This window comes from Cyprinodon tularosa, unplaced genomic scaffold, assembly GCF_016077235.1.
Source record: "Cyprinodon tularosa strain WSP-4 unplaced genomic scaffold, ASM1607723v1 ctg481, whole genome shotgun sequence".
NCBI classification, from domain to species: domain Eukaryota; kingdom Metazoa; phylum Chordata; class Actinopteri; order Cyprinodontiformes; family Cyprinodontidae; genus Cyprinodon; species Cyprinodon tularosa.
Window position 1 is genome coordinate 320,696 of NW_024039209.1, and position 23,856 is coordinate 344,551.

The window sequence follows — 23,856 nt, forward strand, 5'->3', positions numbered from 1 at the left end:
AAAGTAAAGGGGAAGACTCTGCGGTTAGTTCAGGCTCAGTGGGAAATTTGTGTCTTCAATTTGAAGAAGGGAATTGAGGCAACAGGGCTCACGTTTCCAGAAATATGTGTCTCTTGTTGAATCCAGTCGGTGTGGGTTGTTCCAGTGAATGACTTGCTTGTTGGAGGGCGGACAGGGTTTACCCAGGCTGTGGTTTTCCCTTGAGTAACTGAGGAGCTGACTGCCACTTAGTTTTCTTGCGGTACTTGAACGGTTTCTTGTGGAGATGAATCCCCTGGAGAGAGAGAGAAGCCCAAACAATCCTTGGGGAAAAGTAGATCCAAACCACTAGCTTGAATCCTCAGCTCAGCTTGATGCTCAGAGAATCCTTCCAGGGGGGAGAAGGTCCAAAACATCCAGTTTGCAGGATGACTTCCTGCCGAGAGGCAAAGACAAAAACAGCAAGGTTAAAACTCAGGTAGAGAAAAACTCAGTTTTACTCAGCAAAACTCAGCGTGGCTAGAATACCCAAAACTGGCAAACACTCTGGCGTCGAGGTAGTGGCAGTCAGCAGCCTAATAGTCCTCCGGTAATGAGGTAACCATCCGCAGGTGTGTGAGGAGGCCAACGAGAACCAGGCGCCGCCTGGTGGTGGAGGGAAGACAAACAAAAGCACAACCCAGACAAACTGGATTCCTAACAATTAGGTCACTGGTGTTCTCAAAGAGAACTAAATTTGCATTTTCATTTCATTTATATGGTAGGAAATGGCGATCTCTTCATTCTTACAGGACTGCTATCATTATTCGGCTGTAATGCTCCAATGTGCCCCTGCTAGCCAAGCTGTGTAATTCTCCCCAGCTGCAGCTCTCGTGTGGACCAGGTACAGTGGAAACATTTGCTGCAGATGTGAGCTCTCAGCTATCAGAACGCCTGCAAAACTCAATTGAATAAAAGGAGATTTAACACGGCATCAGAGCGAGAAGTCAATGCAGGTATTAACTGCTCACTTTGAAAGAAACTGCTGCTTCGCTTCTTTTTTTTCCACTCCAATAGCTGCATATGGGATTTATCAAATGCAAGGTTGAAACGTGAGCCGTAAGGATTCCTGGAGAAAATTTCAAGAATGCAGAAATGTTAGGGGCTCCGACGTAAAGGGGGATTCCATGAGAGGGAAACGTGATGCACGGGAATGTGTGAGAAGTTTCAGTCTGACACGGAGGCTCAGGTGTCCTACTCACAGCGAAGTTATGTGTTACACCCTCCAAGGGCTGTCCGAGAAAACCATTAGAGGGAGAAACGAGACTGGCACTCCTCAACAGCTGATAGAAAGCCAGCAGTGCCACGAAATCACCAACTAAAGGTTTCTGCATGGAGGCCATCGCCGTGGTGACTCAGCTGATCGGGTCAAACAGGTTTTCTGCTCTACATGCTACAGGAAAAGAAAATGTAAAATGGGTTTATTTTGGTTGCATATAAACAGATTGTTGTGATTGTGAAATCTAAAAGAAACATTTTCAGGTCTCCAGTCTGAGCTGAGGCACGGCTGGTCAGCCATGTTTACATGGGCTGAGGATTCCTCTCTGAGATAATTTAAACTGAGCCCCGCTGGATGGATGAGACCTTTTTTCATTAGCTTTGGTCAACCATATATTTGATATATGTTTATTCCCAACACTGAGCCACCTGCTGCTAAAATGAAACACCTTTTATAGCTGTTCATTTCCACATAAACCTGCTCTTTAAATTCAACCTCTCTCTCTTTAATTCTAATCGATGAGAAACAAGATCGCGCTGATACAGCATTAACACTAAAAAAGGCACACAGAGAGGAGGGATTTTATTTAAGAGCTTTCCAATTCAGAGTCTGTTGCCTTTAATTAATGTTTGTTGATTAATTAATAAGGTGCCTTTTTATGAATTTCCTCATAAATGTAAAAGTTTTCATCACATTAGGGCATTTTTTATATAAATGTGCATAAGAGTCTCTAATGTGAACACTGCAAAAAAATTTAAATCTAAATAAGTAATTTTTTTACTAAAATAAAAGCATTTTTTCTTGAACTGAGGTGGTAATTGAGACACTTTGCCAATGGAAAGAGACAATTAAAATAAAAAAAAAACATTTAAAATAAGAAAAAATATTGCATTGTCTTATTTCAACTGCATATTATCTAATTAGAGTAAAAATACTCGTTCCATTGGCAAATAATCTTATTAACCTACTCAAATTAAGGGTAAATACACTAAATTTAAGACATTATTACTTATTTCTGGATTATTTTTGCAGTGAACCTATTTAAAGAAAGAAATCTGGCCTCTATGATCAAAAACACTTGATTTTCTCTATTTTTGATTGCATTGTCTGTAAATTTAAACATTTGTGTCTTCAATCAAACTTGATTCAAATACCACCAAGATCAGATCCCTGTTATAGGGTGAGATAGTAGTCAATAAAAAAAATGTATGTTTGATTTTCTTAATTTGTGAAATGAGCCAATAAACATGAAGAAATTGCAGCTTTTTATTTGTTCCTTGTTGTCAGCTCCAACAAATGCAGGGAAATTCTTTGTATTTGCAATATAATCACGATATAACAAAACACAGTTTTCAAATCGCAGACACACTTCATTTTTGTCATGTCTTTTGTACAAAAAGTCAAATTTTTGCTCACTTCATCCTTTAATTGGCAGTAATGCGGGCTTGCTGCCACAAAAAACAATACAGATCCATGCAAGCCAGCAGAATGAAGCACTTTCTACAAAAAGTAAAATAAAGTCCTGTACCAATGGACTCTGGAGAAGCAAGCTTTGGAGGTAATAAAAACTGAAACCCTGCAGTTACACCTGTGGTTAATGCAAAGGAAAATCAAAATAAAATCACAATATTGGTTGAAACTAGTTACAATTTAGATTTTTTCGCAAAGTATTTCAGCTCTAGCTCCTGCATGCATGTGAGATCAGAGGTTTCATCTGTTTAGAAGTTACAAGAACACCAAACAAAATAAGAATTATGCAAGGATTGAAGCAAATATCACCAATTACTGAGTCAGAAACTTTCAAATAAGAATCACAAATTAAACATTAATATTCACATTTTATGATTTGATATAACAAATCCATAACTTTGTGATCTGTACTTCAAAATGTGTGATTTGTACTTCTATATTTAGAAAGTAATTGCTTTATAATCTGTATTAGTTACTTCTAAACTACCGTATTTTAGATTTTTCATCTGATGTTATAAGTATGAGGTGACAGCGAAGACCATATATTTCCCATTTACGGACTTAAATAATCGATTCTAATCATTTGTATTACTGGGAAAAGTTAAGGCTGGCCGGAGAGTCCAGTACAGTAAATTCTTTGTGTCCTGACATCCTTGGTATGCAGGGTTGGGTTACCTGTTCTGTTTCCACAGCACAGCCTGCACCTTGCCACTCAGTCTGTCACATACAGGCCAAAATCACAGTGTGGGTTTTGTTTTTTGTTTTTTTTTCTCCTGATGATTCACGGCTTTACTATGGTAACACTTGCTACTCAAAATTAGCAATAGTGTAATCCCTCATTGTGTTGGAGGGAGGAATATCTACACAGTGCATGGAAAGCAACAGTCACAGGAAGTGTTTTAACCATGAAACGTGCAGAGCCTCAAAGATGGAGGAGAGCAACACAAACCGAGGATCCAGGGTGTATTTATAGAAGCTGAGTGTTTGCTCTGACACCTCGGCACACACCCTGCCCACTGCGGACAGGTCAAAGAGACTCTGCAGTTTTTTTTATGCTGCAGAGTGGCCACTCCTTGGTTACAGACATGTACAGACTTGCAGAAGGGATTTACTACTCCTGTTCCTGTAATTCAGTCTCTGGCAGCTGATGGACATGCAGATTCATCAGATTGGAGTTCATCATTCAGACAGTCTGGTTGGGAACGGGCCCTTTAGACCACTGTCAGAAATGCCCAGAAGACCTTAAAGAATGTGCACTTTGTTTCTACTTTATATATTTCATTTTAAATACCAAGAATATGATACATTTCTCATGTTTTCTCAGTCGCACAGTAGATTGTATTTGTGGAATAAAGCCGGACGCGGGGCCTCACAGGTTCTCATTACAGGGGGAATCCTGCGTTTCATAGGGAAATCTCTCCTAGTGGCGTCAAGGAATATCAATCAGACGCACAAACCTCTCTGCATCTCCTTCTGATTCAACAGCCCTGAATCACAGAGTGAGTCACCCAAAGAGGTGCTGCTGTGGCTGGCCAATCAAATCACGGGCTGAATGTCTCCCTGTGATGTTCTATAGGTGCAGCTCGCCTCGTTCCTTTTACTTCCCCAAAACATGAAGATGAGGCTTAATTAGATCTGATTTAGATAAGTACCCTTTAATTAAGGAAGCACATTTGGCCATAAATCTTCTCCTTTCAACAGGTTACCAGGGTGCCAGTTATCTGATGGATGATAAATGATTGGTAATTATGATACTAGATGGTAGATCTAACTCTGATTGACTTATTTTAGCAGCTTACATATATCCTCACTTTTCTGACTCGTCTCTCTCTCTCTGAGAGTTCTATAAGTCAATTAACCTGTCACTGTAAGTGCACAGTAATGTTACGCCTGTCTGCTGTATACCTGTTAATTGTTCTCAGACAAATCGCTCTTCCTCTCACTGGAATGTCTTCGCTCTGTGGTTTATGTTCCCACACAGAGAATGTGAGAAAGAAATGTGCAGCATTTTGTTTGGAATTTGAAGAGCATTAGAATAGGTTTGGCTCTCCTGCTCAAGTTAAATATGAAACTAAAAAATATACATTTTTGTGTTAGTCACAGCGAGGGATAGGCTGGTATGTATGGGGGGAAGTGTCTGTTGCATAATTGTTTAAAGCAAAGGACATCCAGAAATGAAACTTACAAAAAAAAATGCTTAGTGCAACTCTCCAGTTTTATTTATTTTTTCAGCTTTTTCTTTTAAAATATATATTTTAATATATCTGATAGTGTATATTTTTCTAGCTTTTATGGATTAAATTTTGTTTTTGGAATTTTGTTTTAAGATCACATTTTGTTAATTTCTGGGGGTGGGCTGATGAATAATACCTTTAGCTCGATTTGGGTGTTAATTTGTTATGAAAAGTAATTGTTTTCTTCCAACCTCAAAGGAAAACACTTGATATCAATTATAAATGCTACAAAAAAAATCCTTTACCTTTTCAGACCAAAAACCTGTTTTTCACGACGTTGCCAGAAAGGGAGGTTAATGCTGTGCAGAATTGTTGCTTTGTCTCAATTGTAAGCTGGAATCATGGCACTCTGTCAAACATTAACTCTACCTTTCTGTGGACAGAGCAGGCGCAGAAAGGTTAAGGTAGTTGCTTCCTGGAGGGCGCATTCATTTGAAAATATTCTCTTTTTCATAAAATCGGGAGGGGCTCCTGCTCCGAGAGCAGAGCTCCTGAGGATTATCAGAAAGCAAAATCCCAATCTGTGCTTGATTTTGACAGAATAAAAATGATTTTGCATATTTAGGTGCTTTAAGTGAAGATAAATCATGGTAATAGAAAATTTGTTTAAGCCTAAATATTAAAAATCCAGCTTTACTCCTGTCTTTGGTGAAATGTCATATTTTGATTCTTTTGGATAACCAATTTTGGTATCTAGATGAAACATCTATGCTAATATTAATTGGTAAATGGGCCAGAATATCTGCTCCTATGATTGGCATGCTAACCTTACAAGCATAACTTTCCTACAATAGTTTCAAAACAAATCCTTAAAAGAAAAACTATTGCTGGAGCTCCTTTGTTTCCACAGCATTACTGTCCCTATTTCCTCATTAGAAATTATAATCCAGTGACTATTTTTTTATTTGTACTAAATGAAGACTTAAGAGTGCCCATCATGAAACATTTAACGGATCTTACAAAATGGTAGGAATGGTGGACTGATTAAAGCCACAATTTGCTGACTGATTCCTTGGTAAAAGTCCATACCATTAATTGTCCCATAAGAGAGTCAGGCATTATCTCTAACAGATAATGATTTACCTGTTTTCTCCACCTACATTTTACATTCCTAAAATCATAAAACAAAATACTCAGTAAAGGCTTACACGTAAATCCTCTCTAACTTAACAGGATTATTTTCCTCAAAATCACACTTCCAAACATCCTTTTTGAGTCACAGTTGAGGAATTTCTAATTCGTCACGACCTGTAAACATCAGCCTTTGATTGTGTGTTTGTCAGGCAGATAGGGTGGCTGATGTTACATAAGCCTAATGATAATGGCAGGATGTGAAACTAAGCTACTGTAGGGCTTGTTGGACTTACAGCAAACAGTTGAGTCAGTTCGCCCAGAGGTAGACAACTGAGCCATGTTGTCATTGTCACTCCAGTATCAGCAAAACATCCTAACTCAGTCTCAGCACATGGCTCTGAGACTACAGGCCAGATTATTTGGTTCCCACTCATTTAGAAACATATACATCTGCAATATGTATTAAACTGGAAAATGGGAGTTCTGTTAAAGCTGAAGTCTGTAAGTTTTTAAAAATCACTTTTTTGTCATATTGGCTAAAACTGTCCCTATGCCCAGACAGCAGTACATGTGATATGTAACCTGTGAAAAAAACTGCTTCAAATTGGTACCGCCTACTGCCTGTATTTCACTCTGGAAAGAATAATTCGGGACGAGTCAAAACAACCAATCACAGCCAGAGGAGCGTCTGATGGAGTGTCAATCACAGCTCACACACTCTGAATCCCGCCCCCTCCCCCCTCCCCTTCTGGTCGCATGCGGTAGCCGCGCAGATGCTGTGAGAGGGGTCGAGCTTGGAGGTAGGGCATGAGTGAAGCAGAGAGGGTGGGGGAGTGGCGTGAAACCTGTTTTTCTTCAAATTTTCAGTCGAAGTCTGCTCTCTCCTCAATGTTACAGACTGCAGCTTTAATGGAAGAAAGTGTGTATCTGTGTAAAACAGAAATCAATTGGACTCTTGTAAAATTACACAACAATACATGCTGGTATGATTAATATTAATTATTTAATTAATTATTTGAACTTTATTAATCTCACATTAGAGAAGTTTACCTCATTATTTAACCCATCCCCTTGGGGTAACAGTGGGCTGCCATTGTGCGGCGCCCGGGGAGCAGTGCGGGGTTAAGTGTCTTGCTCAGAGACCCAGTGTAGCAGTTTGTGTGAGCGGGGTTTGAACTCACAACCTCAGGATTCCAAGCTCTATGCCCTAACTGCTAGGCCGCCATTCCCCCGATAATATCTAAATAATTAATAATGTCTCGCATGTCAATATGTCCAGGATCTAATTGTTTCCTTAGGAAGGATGATGTCAGGTCCTGTATGCATGATATACATTGTTTTGTATATTTAAGATCAGAATCTCACTATTTTCTCAGGGATTTTTTTCCTTTGTTTGTAGGAAGGCGTTGATCACAGGAATGTGTGTTTGTTGTGTTCTGCTGCTGAAAGTATGAAGCAACAGTGAGACGATGACAGTTAACTCAGCAATGTTTCGTTTAAAAACCAGTCTGGCTTCCTTTATTTTGTTTCTACCAAGTTTACGCACCCCTCTAATCTATCTGTAAATGCACTCATAGAAATGAAAATGCTACATAGTTTAGCTATTTTACCTTGAGATCCTATTTATAGGTCAAAACTGTTTTTTTGTTTTTTGTACATTATAATCAGATCATAATTTTAATTCTAGAGTGAATGCAAAGTGTTGAATTCAAATAATGATTTGTTAATCAGTGATATTAAAAATAAAACCTGTAATGGCCTGTCAGGGGCGGATCTAGAAAAATATTTATGGGGTGGCAAGAGGGGGGCAGGAATTTTTTAGGGGTGGCAACATATGGCATTTGTTTACACTGAATTGAATCACAGTTATCACAGTTTGGTGAGAATAGTATGTACAGTACTAGTGTTTCATGTGAAACAGTTCATATTAATAATACATCGTACAATGTGATCTCACTTAATAGGAGATAGAAGAATGATAACACTACTTCTAGAGGGGCCTTATGACAGGAAAGGTATTAAGGTAAAACACAGGTGCTGAGTCGCAGATGAGTGAGATTGACTGTCAGAGAGGCAGCTTTGCAGCATTTGCACAAGAAGAAACTATAGAAAGAAAAAGTTACTGATCAGAGATCTATGGACTGAGCTGTACTAAAGTGAGCAGAACTACACAGTAGAAATAAATGGGTCAAGGCACCCAAACAAGGTACTGGACATCTATGTAATGTTTACTCTGAACACACATTCACCCCATTTGTTCCTCAGTAACTTTACATACAGCAGTTAAGGCAATATGAAAGGGACATTTCATGCATGTAAATATGCTGTAGATAGAGCTGTATATGGAGGACCAACTCTGCCATATTTAAAAATAAATACAGAAATAAATAAATGCTCAATAAATAAATAAGCATACAATTAATTGCCACCAAAAATACAATCAACAAATAAATGAAAAAATGAAGTTGAAGAAACTAAATGACAAAAAAATAAATAAGGTAAATATTAAAAAGGCAAAGAAATAAAGAAGCCAATTAAAAGAGTTATATACCTTTATGACTAGCTGTATAATTTAATTTCTACTTACATTTATTTGTTGTTTGTATTTTTGGTGGCAATTAATTGTATGCTTATTTATTAATTAAGCATTTATTTATTTCTGTATTTATTTTTAAATATGGCAGAGTTGGTCCTCCATACTGCTGTATCAACAAATCAACAAAAAGGCGGGTTCTGTATGTTACATCAAAATCTCCACAAATTTGAAAAGAAGCAACATAAAAATACATTTTGCTTGTGAGTTGGTTCATACGGGTCATTTCTGGATAGTTTCATACTATATATACAAAAAAGAAACAACAACACTGCTTCATATTAAGCAGGATTCACACCAGTATCACATTTTTAACTTTTAACACTTTTGGTTTTATTAAAGGAAATATCTGATTTTCTAAGGTGCCAAAATGTAGCAGCTCTGTAAAGGCTCACCAGAGAGCATAACATAAAGTTAACATGACTATAACAGCTGAATGCAGCGATTTCCATGTTGCTCAGCAAAACGCTTCACAACTTTATTTAGATCCAATGCCTTATTGCGTTTTGATTTGAGTACAACCAAACTTGATCGTCTCTTTTCTGTCATAGTTGACCGCAAATATGTCTTTATGAGGCTGAAACGTCAGGCCTAACTAACATCATAGATAGAGAAATAACGATCTGCAACCTGATTTTTATCATCTGTAAATCAGCATTACAGCTATGCTAGCAACATTGTGCTTTCATTATGATTTCATTTCTCGATAGATAGTTAATCAGTTTTTCCCTGTTTCATCCCGTATCTCCTCTCCCCATCACCCCTGGCTCCCTCGCTTTGCCCCATTCGGTTTTCAAAACAAATCAGTCTCAGTCGCTCTCGCGTCATCTCGTGCTGCATTCACTGCAGTCCGACATTAGAAATTAGCGGCCGTAATTCTCAAATGATCCATAATTTATAAGTCTCGCCACCCCTACCGCCAACTGGGGTGGCAGCAGGGGTGGCAAGGCTGTCATTTAGGGTGGCATTTGCCACCCTATGCCACCCCAGTAGATCCGCCTATGTGGCCTGTTGACCTGTCTGACAGCATGATGTAGCACAATGCATTCTGGGTAGATGACGCGGTTAGATCTTACTGAACCGGAACCTGTAGATTAAACGCAGGAAGGCTAACATTACCGGAGTTTTTTTTTTTTTTTTTTTATCGTTTTGCATTTGAATGGTTTAAATTTAGACAATGCCACACACCATTGCTGTCTCAAAGTTTCCATGAGCCGTTATACATGAAATATCTGTTTAAACAAGAAATACGTGATTAGCCTGTAATCTATTGTTTTATGATATTAGCTAGAGCTAAAACAACTAGGTTCTTTTGTTAGATAAAGAACAATTGTTTTAAGTGACAATGAAGCATTTTCCAGTTGTTGTAACAAATTGTTCTAATATCAGAAAGATTATTGATCACGATGCTAACTGCTAACAGCTTAAGTTAGAAACTTGAGCTCTTGTTGCATAGCTGTCAATCTGCGTTAGCACCTCCTAGCAGCAGCTTCACAAACACCAGCTTCTTTGGGCCAACTTTTGTTTGGTCCTCCTCATCTACATTATCGTTGATTTCAATGTGCTGCGGCTCAAGCTGAAAAAGTTTAACGTTACTCATTGCTCATTTGGCTGGACGAGGCAAGGCTACTGTAGCACTAGAGGGCCTAGCATACGTCATTTATGCAGTGTATGCATGAAATTCATCAGAGCTATAGTGAAACTGACAATGCCTATGTGCATGGCAGTTGGATGTTGTAATAACACGTAATATGTAGCCAACATTTCAAAGAAGAATGTTTTCAAGATGACTTATAATAGCGCGTTGTGACAAACGGCAGATACAGCACTGGGACTTGATCAACAGCCGATACCGCACCGTGCATCACAAACCAATAGGTGGCGATAGTGTTCTTTGACAAACATGGATGCCAGTGGATCCAGTAAAGCACATTCAAATGAAAATTACTATTAAGCAGTATGTAATAATTTTATATTTAAAGTACTTTCAGAAGTTTGAATTCTGAATATGACCGGACGTTTCGTTTAAAACGATTTTGTTAGTATGACAGATGCCACTGTTGAGGCTGCTGTGAGTTTGGGGCCCCCTGTGCAGAATATGCTGGTGAAGATTCCCAGGTCAGAGTCATTCCAAAAAAGTTAAAAAAGACTGGCAGGGAACGAGTAGCACTGTTTCCAACAGTCTTTATTGTGACGGGACATTTCCTGGCTTCAGATGAACTTCCTTAAGGTCTATAAGTGATAACATGTGTTCTGGATCACTGAGAGTGCTTCCTGTATGTCTGCCCAAAACCGCTGGCTTCAGAAGTACATTAGAAGAGCCGTGATCTCTTCTGTGAAACAAATTTCACGGCAACATATTAAACATGCTTTCATTCTCGCCGGCTGCATTGTTCTTAATGGCTCCAAAAAAAAAAAAAAAAAAAAAGCTAATTCCGATGGCTTTGAAAAGAGATCAAAGAAGGTGGTAACCTCAACAATTATAAACCGTTGGGCTGACTCCAGGTAGGACGCATCCGATGACTGACGGCGCTCTTCCATAAACAAAGTCATTGTTTGCACAGGCGTGTCTGTTTCATTTCAGTTTAGATCAACAAAACCTGAGGGCTCTAATGATGGGTTAAAACACTTTTTGGCATATCAAAGGTGACATTTTTTATGTGTCTAAGGGGTTTAAATCAGGTGCGTGACAATATCAACAAATCATCATTGCTGCAGTTGTGGCTCTGCAAGCATACCATGACTTTTTAACTGAGTGGTATTTAAGGTATGTGTTCTGTCATGTGGTTTGAAACGCTGGTATCAAGAAGCAATCTTATCCGTTTCCTCTTTATTCTACTCCCCTGTGCTTAATCTGAAAAAAAGATAAATACTGTCAAAGGACAGTTGAACGTGATTAGATCATCAAAACATGACTTCATTAGCAAGTGCTGACATTGTTAAGAGGTGATAATGTGGCTGAAGAGGATGCAGGAGCTAATCAACAAATAACAGGAAATAAGACTCCTAGAGACACACATGGATGGTGACATTCTGGTGCTGCTACTGATTTCCAATAAGCCAAAGGAAACACTGAGTACCTGCATTTCTTTTAGGTAGCTAAGCAGTGACAGTATGTAGCTCTTTAAAACATGTGGAGCAGCTGGTGGTGGATGATTGTGGACCTCTCCCACGTCTTATCTCCAGCGTTCACTTCGAAATCTGCTAATGAACGGATGTGTGTGAGAGAGAGAGAATGAGGATATCTGCAGCTCCTAAAGATCATTTTTAGATAATTGAACTCTTTAGCTTCCCACTGTGGTCAGAACACGATGGAAGCCAAACAAAAAACAACAACAAAATTTAAGATGAATACAGAAAACCAGATGCAGCATCTGAAAACCCTTTAATCCTTATTATATAATAATCCTACAAATGAGACCTCTGTTTTCTTTTATGGAAATGACAGATTCATTTTATCCCAGATATTAAAATGGCGGATGGTTACTGGTGTTGAATGAAAGGCAGATACAGATCTTTTATGCCATAAAATGCAATAAATCTGAAAAGAGTGGTAAACAGTGTCAGGTTTTAGTGTCAAATGTTAAAAACTTATACTGCATGGGGGAGTGTTCTCCTGGTGAGTTAGAGCAGTGCGCTTGTTCTCTGAGAAGCTTGCAAATACCTGGTTCGATCCCCCCAGCCCCCCCTCTCAGTTCCTGAGCAACACCCTTAACTTATATATATAAATATATATATAAACATTTATATATTAATGTTTATATACATACATTCATGGCCAAAAAGTTTTGAGAATGATTCAAATGTTAGTATTTACAAAGTCTACTGCTTCAGTTTTTATAACGGCAATTTGCATATACTCCAGAATGTTATAAAGAGTGATCAGCATAACAGCAATTAATTCCTAAGTCAATATTTGCCTAGAAAATGAACTTTATCCCCCAAAACACATTTCAACGTCATTTCAGCCCTGCCTTAAAAGGACCAGCTGACATTGTTTCAGTGATTGCGCCATTAACACAGGTGTGGGTGGTGATGAGGACAGGGCTGGAGATCAATCTGTCATGATTAAGTAAGAATGACACCACTGGACACTTTAGAAAGAGGCTGGTGCTTGGCATCATTGTTTCTCTTCTGTGAACCATGGTTATCTCTAAAGAAACATGTGCAGTCATCATTGCACTGCACAAAAATTGTCTAACAGGAAAGAGAATCCCAGCTAGAAAGATTGCATCTCAGTCAACAATCAATCGCATCATCAAGAACTTCAAGGAGAGAGGTTCCATTGTTACCAAAAAGGCTCCAGGGCACCCAAGAAAGACCAGCAAGCGCCAGGACCGTCTCTTAAAAGACTTTCAGCTGCGGGATCGGGCTACCAGCAGTGCAGAGCTTGCTCAGAATGGCAGCAGGCAGGTGTGAGTGCATCTGCATGCATTGTGAGGCGGAGACTCTTGGAGCAAGGCCTGGTCTCAAGGAGGGCAGCAAAGAAGCCACTTCTCTCCAGGAAAAACATCAGGGACAGACTGATATTCTGCAAAAGGTACAGGGAGTGGACTTCTGAGGACTGGGGGTAAAGTCATTTTCTCTGATTAATCCTCTTTCCGATTGTTTGGGACATCTGGAAAAAAGCTTGTTCGGAGAAGACGAGGTGGGCGCTACCACCAGCCTTGTCTCATGCCAACTGTAAAGCATCCTGAAACCATTCATGTGTGGGGTTGCTTCTCAGCCAAGGGAGTCGGCTCTCTCACAGTCTTACCTAAAAACACAGCCATGAATAAAGAACGGTACCAGAATGTCCTCCGAGAGCAACTTCTCCCAACCGTCCAAGAGCAGCTTGGTGATGAACAATGCCTTTTCCAGCATGATGGAGCACCTTGTCATAAAGCAAAGGTGATATCTAACTGGCTCAGGGAACAAAACATAGAGATTTTGGGTCCATGGCCTGGAAACTTCCCTGATTTTAATCCCATTGAAAACTTGTGGTCAATCATCAAGAGACGGGTGGACAAATGAAAACCTAGGAATTCTGACAAAATGGAAGCATTGATTGGGCAAGAATGGACTGCTATCAGTCAGGATTTGCTCCAGAAGTTGATTGAGAGCATGTCAGGGAGAATTGGTCCTGAAGAAGAGGGGTCAACACTGCAAATATTGACTTGCTGCATGAACTCATTCTAACTATCATTAAAAGCTTTTGTTACTCGTAATATGATTGCAATTGTATTTCTGTATGTGATGACAACATCTGACATACACACATGAAAACCAGAGGGCAGCAGATCATGTGAAAATATAATATTTGTGTAATTCTCAATAATTTTGGCCATGACTGTATATAAACATTAGACATGTTTATATATAAAAAGGTGTCGACTGTGGGCTTATTCTGTGGAAGAAACAGAAAAGAGTTATTGGCACAAATAACATCAAAGGTCTAAAGTATTTATAATAAAATATATTTTCTATAACAAAGCTAGAAACATAATTGCACCACTTAACTGCTGTCATCATCAAACACTGGAAATATTGAACACACAGCTCTGTATGTAACAGCGTTGCGTGTTTAAAGGTTTCCATCTAAGCACCTGCCATCATGTTATATAAAATGATCTTATTATATTAAGTAACCATTCTGTTAAAAATAGATTTCTTTATTGGATATCTTTTTCTTTTTTTCTTATATTGCAGCCAAATATGACATGTTGAAAACTACAGCTTGTATAATCTGATTATGGTCCCTTATCCTGTGGGTTGGCCTCAGCAGCTGTAGGACTGCGATGCCTCTATCTTATGTAACACCCCCCTGACCCCCCACCCCCTTCGTTTTGCTCTCTCATCTGTTCCTTTGCTGTACTGTATGTTTACGCCGTTGATGATGATGATGATCCCTAGTTTTACCTCGGCGATGTTAAGGGCTTCATCTCTGCTCTCTGCACGCAGAAAAAAAAAACATTAAAAATCCACATCTGTTTGGATCTCCTTCAAGCATGTTGCCTGAAAGCTTCAACAATCTGGTCTAGTTGTCCAGCAGCCAGTCGGGCAATTAGAGGAGCATATTTTAAAGCAGTTGTGTTCATTTCACTCAGAGACATGTTCACTTATTTATAGGGAGCAGCCACAGAGGTCCTCTTCATCTACAGTGCAGCCTGTGATATATCGCTTTAAACCGCTTCAGATCTGGTTTGTGTTAATTCCAGCTTTAAATTAAACCTCGACATGTTCCCAAATCCCCTTTATTTAATTTCATGACACTTTTAGCCTAATTCTGTCATCCATCCCCCCTTCTGACTCCTCAAAGGGCTCCTGTAGGAGGCTGCTTTCCAGCTTCACTTCATGTTTTCTCTACGGTTTGTCTCCGTTAATCTAATCGCCCACAAATGGTCTTATCAGCGCTCGTCATTTAATGCTGTTATGCTTTGCTACTTGTAATAAGTGTAGGTGAAGTATAATACGACCCCCCCCTCTCAGACGTGTCCTCTGGCAGTCCTTCTCTGAGTCTTTGGCAAGCTGCTGTCTCACAGCTGATCTGAATGCTACGGGTCCAGACCCAATAAGTCGACCAGGGAGCTGAAAGCAAATACTCACAATGCAAAAACTGATCAAAAATGAGTAGACATTTCATAAAGCAAGTGTATTTCCCTTTAAATTTAAGCATGTAAATAGCATGATCTGCGAATAGAATATTTTTGTCTTTAAAATAAGACAATTCAATATTTTGCGCTAAAAGATAATATAATGACGGTATTTTTATTATTATAAAGGTAAATGGCCTTATTCCACTGGAATACTATTCAGTTCAATAAGAAAGGCTTATTTAAAAAATATATATATATATATTTTAGTTTTTGCAGTGCAGCTGAAAACATAAAGGTATAGTGGATCATCAAAACAAGTGGTCCTCTTAATTGTCAATCATTCTGGTCATATGTTTACGTAAAGCCGTCCTGCGTGCTCTTCACTTACCGGTGAGTCTGACATAGTGGAATAGTGAAAAATTGCAAATCTTCTTTTGTAAATAAGCCTGTATGAGCGATGCAAGCAGCAACTTTTAAACAGAGCGTGCACAAGGAGAAATGGGCTCGTGGATACTCTCACACACATTTAATAGGTGTTCTCAGGAGCAGCGCATTGTGCGCTCCGCTGAGAAGGTGATCGGCTGTAAGCTGCCATCACTCCAGGACCTGTATGTCTCCAGGACCAGGAGACGTGCAGGTCGCATCACAGCCGACCCTTCTCACCCTGGACACAGACTGTTTGAACCTCTCCCCTCAGGGAGGAGGCTACGGTCCATACGGACCAGAACCTCCCGCCATAAAAACAGCTTCTTCCCCTCTGCCATAAGACTCATGAACACTATATGTCAGACTCCATAACCTGCCCATGCCATTCACACTGCTGTATTGCACACTGCTCTATTTGCACTATCTTGTACATTTTACTTTTTATATTTATCCATATTTTTATCTTAAGTGTATATATTAGTATATTTTTTGCATGCCTTATACCCTAGTGTTTTTAGAGATTTTTATAATTTTATTTACTATTTCATATATGTTTCATGTTGCACGACTGTACCACAGAAATTTCCTAGTTGTGAACCTCTTCACTAACAATGGCAATAAACCCGATTCTGATTCTGATTCTGATTCAGATACAGGGTTTTGCATGTGCATTTTTTTTTATAAAAGGGGAGAGGGCATGTCTTTACAAAAATTCATGAAATTCCTCCATTATACCTTTAAGTATCTTTAAATAAGTGTATTTTCCCTTGATTTTGAGCAGGTAGGTTGGAGAATTTGCCAGCAAAATGTATTCATTTATGTTTATTATTTCAAGTGGATTACAATATGATTATCGTATTTTAAGGGTAAACATGCTCATTCCATTCACAGATCATCTTGTTTACCTGCTCAAGTTAGTTGCAAATACACTTATCTTTGGAAATGTTTACTTTTAGAAGTGTTTTTGCAGTAAAAGCAAAGCGCAACACACACCAAAATCTTTGTTAATGGTATTTTATGCTTCCTATGTCAAAAAAGAGGTAGTGTTTATGTCTTGCAAACATAAACATATTCCCATTCCTTATTTTATATCTTGTGTGAGCAATGAAAAATGTAGTGACTGTTTTAGCAAGTGGTGCACAGCAACAGGTGGGAGAGGGGCAGCCTATGCTGCATGCAGCCATTGGTATTTGTTCTGACCATTGATTGCCTCCAACCAACATCAGTGACTGTGGTTGTTTTCAGTCTGTGTACCGTAACCAAAGTAACATTTTCTTTCCTCTGCTTTCCTCCGCAGTTTTCATCTGCAGCTTCATGGTCGCTGCTCCCATCTTCGGTTACCTGGGCGACCGCTTCAACAGAAAGGTCATCCTGAGCTGTGGCATTTTCTTCTGGTCTATTGTGACCCTAATGAGCTCGTTCATCAGCAAAGAGGTACGGCATAGCTCCTGCTCTCAAGGAAACTGCCGGACAATGGCAGCTGGGGAGCACCAGCGTTGCTCCGTTAGACTTCTCTCCTCTGACAGGGATGAGCTAATTAGTCTGTGGTGATCTGGATATGCTCGATGGTTAGTAAAGCGAAATGAAATGACACGCTTGTTAAATCAGACAGCAGCTTTGCCTTTGAAAACATTTTAATGTTTGCACCGCCCCCCTTCGCCCTTTTACTCTCTCTATCTAACTGGCTGGCAGCCAATCAACTAATGAAGGGCCGTGCCTCGCATTTGTTTCAATTACAATCCTTTAGAAGATAAGGCTGTTTCTCATTAAACGCATGGAAGTAGTGTTGTGCTTGGTGGTGTCAGGTGTATTGAACATTATTTTAGAATCTGATGTGGGGGAAGCTGAATTCCTCCGAGGATCAGCATCATATTACAGTGAAAGCTTCTGTTTATAAACATGTCCATGTTGGGAGGGCCTGGTTAGATGAAGGCTTGATGACGGAGCCATGGTAACATTTTTCAAGAGCCTCCTGGATCGGATATGTGGCATAAAAGGCTGAGTTAGTTAGATATATGCAGCACTCATACATGTCTGCAAAGCAGCGTTACGGAGTCTGTGGTGAGTAAGCCGGTTCACTGCCATAGCTCTTCAGAGCTGTGGACAGCAGTGACAGCTCAGAGATGCTGACGGTCCCAGGAGGGCATTCTTTGATGGAAATCCTCTTCAGACTCAGCCGCTTGGAGCTAAAATTGCAGGCTCTTTCCTGAGAAACAAGAGCAAGTAGAAAATAAGTCCCAGCTGCTTAAGTCAAGGGTCTCTTTCCTTCTGCCACAAAGGATGCAGCGCGTGGACAAGCTAACGATTGTGCCAGAATAAAACAAGGCTAGGGCTTCATTACGTAACATCACCAAGCCACTGTCGCCATGACAGATAGAAAGATATGTCATGTAATGAAATGTTAATAACTACTTAGAACTGATTCCTATCATTACCCGTTTAGGAGACTGTGGAGCATTTTCTGTTTGGATTTGCAGCAGATTTGAAATCCAGATGTTAGGTAACAGAAATACCCCCAGCATCAGACAATTCGGCATGAAGGCTATGGATTACTTTCAAAAGGATTGCTTTTCTTTTAATTGAAACACATCTGTGGCTTAGTGCTTTTAACTGTAAGATATGCAACAAAACATCTCATTGTGCAGCCTGAATTCACATTGTAAAAGAGTAAGCATGAGAGATTAAAAAGGTAAATATTCCCTTTAAAGTCATGTTTAATGTAAAAATGTGCAAATGAAATTCAGGTTAGAAGGTGAAACGCAGGTGAATGAATCTAGGTGCATTGGGACTCGCTCCATCTTTACAGATGATGGATGACGGTGATGCAATTGAGCAGAAGCAGAATGAAAATGATGTGATGTAACCGATGGTAAAACAGGGCAGGTGGAAGCAGTTCACAGAAGGATACGGGGAGAAACAAAGATAAAAAAACAGAACTTTTTAATTAAATGTTGGCCAAAGCTTTTTTTCTCAACAAATTCAGGAACCTATGGTGTCATGATGGGTGTCACAGAGAGTAAGCCCAAGATGCAGAACACACACGGAGGCACTGGTAAAAGTCCAAAGAGTTTATTAAAGTCACAAGCACATGAATCAATTCAATTCAATTCAGTTTATTTATATAGCGCCAAATTCACAACACATGTCATCTCAAGGCACTTTACAGTTCAACCAGATCAAATTGATACAAAGTTTTCTATCTAAGGAAAACCAGTTGATTGCATTGACTCATTGACTCAAATACAATCCCCCACACTAAGCATGCTTGTAGCGACAGTGGAGAGGAAAAACTCCCTTTTAACAGGAAGAAACCTCCAGCAGAACCAGGCTCAGTGTGAGCGGCCATCTGCCGAGGCCGACTGGGGTTCAAGGAGACAGAAGCAGAGATACAAAAAGCAGCTGTAAAAGGCGGCCCCGTCCAGTAAAAGGCGGCCCCGTCCAGTCACTGTTCAGGCAGGGGACTGATTCGCTGGGGTCTGTGCGGGGAAAGGGAGATGGCTGGATTTGAGCTTCCAGCTCACTGCAGGGAAACAACAGGGGAAATCCACATGGGAACCTCTTAGGGAAACTCCACAGGGGAAGTCGTCAGGTAGCATCCACGTAGAATTCTTGGGTTGGCTCACCAGGGCAGATTAGCAGGTTAGCTTTCCTAGAGCGTCAGGCTTGGGACTGGCTTCCTATGATGCAACTCTCCCAGAGCTGCAGGCCAGAGACAGGTTGCCAGAGAGACAGTTCTTCCAGAGCTTCACAAGGAAACAGGAGGGTAAGCTCATCCAGAGCTTTCACGAGGAGACAGGTGGCTAAGCTCATCCAGAGCTTTCACGAGGAGACAGGGGGTTAAGCTCATCCAGAGCTTTCACGAGGAGACAGGTGGCTAAGCTCATCCAGAGCTTTCACGAGGAGACAGGGGGTTAAGCTCATCCAGAGCTTTCACGAGGAGACAGGGGGTTTAGCTCATCCAGAGCTTTCACGAAGAGACAGGAGGTTAAGCTCATCCAGAGCTTTCACGAAGAGACAGGATTCCTGTGAGGCAGAGACAAGGAAGAATTAGAATCTGATCTCACACGAGAGATAACAAAGATTCATCTGTAACAGAGGCTCAGGAAGCTAACCAACTAAGATCAACACTGCGGCATGGAATCAAGGACAGGCAGGAGCTTATAAAGGAGAGGTCTTCTGATAAGAGGATTAGGAACAGGCGTGCAGGAAGGTTCCAGCTCCAGAAGACCCACAGCGCATCCTGCTGGAGACAGAGGGTAATCTCCAGATCCCCACAGTAACTCCAACCCTAAGGGAAAAAACAAAGAGAGCAGAAAAGGATCCTCTGCGCCCTCTGGTGGGCAAGCCTGAGGATCCCAACATATGGTAGGACTGATGAGACTTAATGCAAGTGCAATCTTTATTAACAAAACATATCAATACTATAGACAGGGTCATTGATTTTAATAATTACTGCTGGTTACATTCTTCACCCTTGACCTTTGATAAAATCATGGCTCGGCTATTTACAGTCATGTTAAGTGAAGTTAGCATGTGATTCACATAACTAAGACAAAGAAGGGAAGCTGATTTTAGCAAATCTGTAGATTTTAGTCAAGTGTTGTGTTTTTTAAAAAGTTATAATTCATACACTACTTTAGATGAGATTTCAAAAGAATTTTCCTGATTAATAAAAAAAATACAATTATAGAACATCTGTGACCAATCTATTTAGCCTTTGTACAGATAGCGTGCTACTACTAGCATTTAACTCATATATATATTGAGAGTACATGAAATCAAATAAAAAATGTCTTTTAAAGTAACTTTTCTTAACCCCTTTTCAGTCTTTAGTAGTTATCTTTTGGTTCAGGGTATAGTTCAATTCAATTCAGTTTATTTCTATAGCGCCAATTCACAACACATGACATCTTAAGGCTCTTTACAGCTCAAACAGATCATCCAGTCAAAGTGATTCAAGTTTTCTATCTAAGGAAAACCAGTTGATTGGATCAACTCATTGACTCGAAGGCAATCCCTCAATCTAATGATGCTCGTAGCAACAGTGGAGAGGAAAAACTCGCTTTTAACAGGAAGGAACCTCCAGAAGAACCAGGCTCAGTGTGAGCGGCCATCTGGGGTTCAAGGAAACAGAAGCAGAGATACAAAAGGCAACTGTTCAGTTCAGTTCAGAAGCAACTACGCAGGGAATCAATTTAAAACAGTTGCTTAGAGTAGGTTTTCTGAGCTTCCTTTAACTCTGTGTTGTTTTCAGTTAAATGTTGACATTTCTAAGCTAAATTCTAGGGACTTAGACCACATCAGTGTTTACAAAGCTAATCTTTAGTCCAGAGACCAATGTTCTCTAACACAATGAAGTTTTAATAATATTTCCTTAAACACTCAAGCAAGGAAAGAAAACAATATAGAGTGTCTGGATATCTGATATTGTTAGTTTTATAGATTAGAAAGCCTGATGAACCCGATAAAACCGTAGATATTTGACAGATTTTTGTCTAAATAGCATGCTAATATTAGCATATAACTTATATTAGCATTTGATTTCTTGTTAGCATATAGCCTTTTAAAATGTTCTAAACTTCTTCATCTCTTTGTAGTCTGCTGTTTACTTTAACAACGTCCTCTTCAAATATTTGTGGTGTTTTTTGTGGCGTTACCACTTGGAGCTCTTTGCCGTTTGCAACGCTACTACTGTTTTAGTCCAAACCTCGATGATACAGTCCGAACCGAACCACAGGAAAAAGCTGCCATCATGACCCCACTAAACACTGTGCAACCAAAGGTTGAAAATAGACTGTGAATGAACGTTTTTAGGCAGTGAGACAAACATGTAGCTGCAGCAGTGAGAGCTCAGCGGGGTATTGCTCATTATCACAGTAGTTCAAACAGAGTAATACAAAACTAAATGATGAAAAACAGCTTTGGAAACCTGCTCGCATTTAGCTCTGAAAACAACAGGGTCTACTACGATGGCAGGGGGGGGGCCTCAGAGGTATGGAGGGGAATTTCTTGCGTGTCATTTTTACAACAGGGTGTGTATGTTGAGGTCTCCAGAGAATGTCTCTTTGTGGATGACCTCATGACTCCGTGTCCCTGCCTTCACCCAAACACAAAGGCTGAGGTGTCAGCTGGGAGCTCAGGTCAGCTCAGAGGTTAGATCCTGAGCTTCTTATTCTGCCACCTTTAGTTCTTTTCATAGAGCGATCACCTCCTCGTTTAACACCTAACAGCCTAACAGTGGGGGGTGTACAACTGCATTGCCCTGAATTTCAAAGATATGGAAGAGTAATCCGGTTTTTAAAGGTAACTAAGATCCTACAGTTAGAGAGATAAGCGGACTCCCCTTCATTATTTATTTTATGATTTGTAGCCAATGTGTGGGGCTTGCGTCACATCAATGTGCGGGGGGGACTAGATTTCTTCGCAGCTTCACAGGCGGACATGGGAGCCTACATCCTGTGAATAGTGGTTGCTATGGAAACAGTTGACGATCCAGCTGCCTACACAGGTGCCTCTGAATACAAGCTTTTCAAATGTTCACCTTTTTTCATTTTTCACTTTGCGACAGCTGCTAGAAGATAACGTGTCACAGGTGGATAATAAATCAAACTCAGTCTTATCATCGGTTTGTCTTATTTTTGTTAAGGTAATAATTGTGCACTGTTCTTAATAAGATGATCAGTTAACCTTTTAAATCAAACAAATATTGGTGTAGATCAAAAACATAAGCAATAAAATCATAAAACATGTTCTCTTTTATTTCAAATGATTGTATTGTTTTCACTGCTATCTCTCGAGAAAGTTCAGTCAATTAGTGTTGTATTCAAAAGACTTGACGCCTAGAAGTTAAATTTTAAGGTATACAAAAACAGATGAAATAGCTATTTGCCTGAACAGAATTTAATTTGAACTTTTAAAAAGGAAAAAGCCTCCTTAAGTAAGATGAAAAAATGTTTTCTGTTTGACTTTGTTCTAAGAGACAGATTACCTGCTGTGCTCCACAAGAGCTTATTGATCGTTTTTCTTTCTGAACCTTTTTCTTGTTCTGTTTTCTCTACAGTACTACTGGCTCTTTGTGCTCTCCAGAGGACTTGTGGGCATCGGCGAGTCCAGCTACTCCTCCATCTCTCCCACCATCATAGGCGACCTGTACACAAATAACAGCCGGACCATGATGCTCTCTGTCTTCTACTTGGCCATCCCCCTGGGAAGGTGAGAGGCAGACACATCATGCTGTGATAATGATAAATGTGCATCTCAGTAGATTAGAACATTGCTACAATGTACATTTTTGGTGTAAAAGTAAAATAAAAACTGAACTCATTTAGCGTAGAGTAGCTTATCTTTCTCCTGTCAGGAGGTACCCTTTTTACATATGCACCTTTATCTATGAAACTTTTTTCTAGCACTCAAGTTAAGTGACAAGAGAACTTGATTTTTACCTATTCTCCGAATATGGAGATGCATATGTACATAAATGATTATCTATAATTTGTCAGATTCTAATCAGGTATCAAACTCAAACACTTTCAGGTCAAAAAGGGAGGATTTTTCTGACATGTGGTGTCATTGTCTTCCAAAGTGCTTAAAGGTCAAAAACTGTTCAGGAGGAAGGAATAAATGAAAAGATATCCATCACACTGATTCATGGGAGTCATGCAGTCAGTTATTTTCAGCACACACACCCTCTTACTAATTTAATTCAATTCAGTCTATTTCTATAGCGCCAATTCACAACACATGTCATTTCAAGGTAATTCACCAAATCATCCAGTCAAATTGATTCAAAGTTTTCTATCTAAGGAAAACCAGTTGAGTGCATCGACTCATTGACTCATTGCAATCCCTCACACTAAGCATGCTTGTAGTGACAGTGGAGAGGAAAAACTCCCTTTTAACAGGAAGAAACCTCCAGCAGAACCAGGCTCAGTGTGAGTGGCCATCTACTATCTGTAAAAGTTGGCCTTATCCAGGAAACACACAGCCAGGCAGATAAGCTCCGAGCCAGCTCCCATGTCAGAGGATGAAGAGAGCACATCCAGCCAGTCACAGTCAGAGAAACAGGACTACACTGAAAAAAGGCTGATCACCAAGATCTATAAACAAAGGTGTTGCAGCAGAAGAGCTGATATTTCTCTCCAGGATAGTGTCACAGCCAAACTGGATCAGATGAGGGGAAGCTACTGTGAGAACAAGCAGAGAGAGAGAACATTAGAGTGGAAGAATAGAAATAGAATTAAGCAGAGT

At 39.8% G+C, this 23,856-nt stretch overlaps 1 protein-coding gene across 2 annotated transcripts in view; it reads left to right on the forward strand.

Moving 5' to 3' along the window:
- Positions 1-23,856, forward strand: part of spns2 (spinster homolog 2 (Drosophila)) — a 92,572-nt gene that overhangs the window by 36,651 nt on the left and 32,065 nt on the right. For both annotated transcript variants that reach the window (XM_038302080.1, XM_038302077.1), the window contains exons 3-4: positions 16,907-17,043; positions 22,670-22,821. In XM_038302080.1, coding sequence (XP_038158008.1) covers positions 16,907-17,043; positions 22,670-22,821 — 289 coding nt within the window. The remainder of the gene's footprint in view (positions 1-16,906; positions 17,044-22,669; positions 22,822-23,856) is intronic.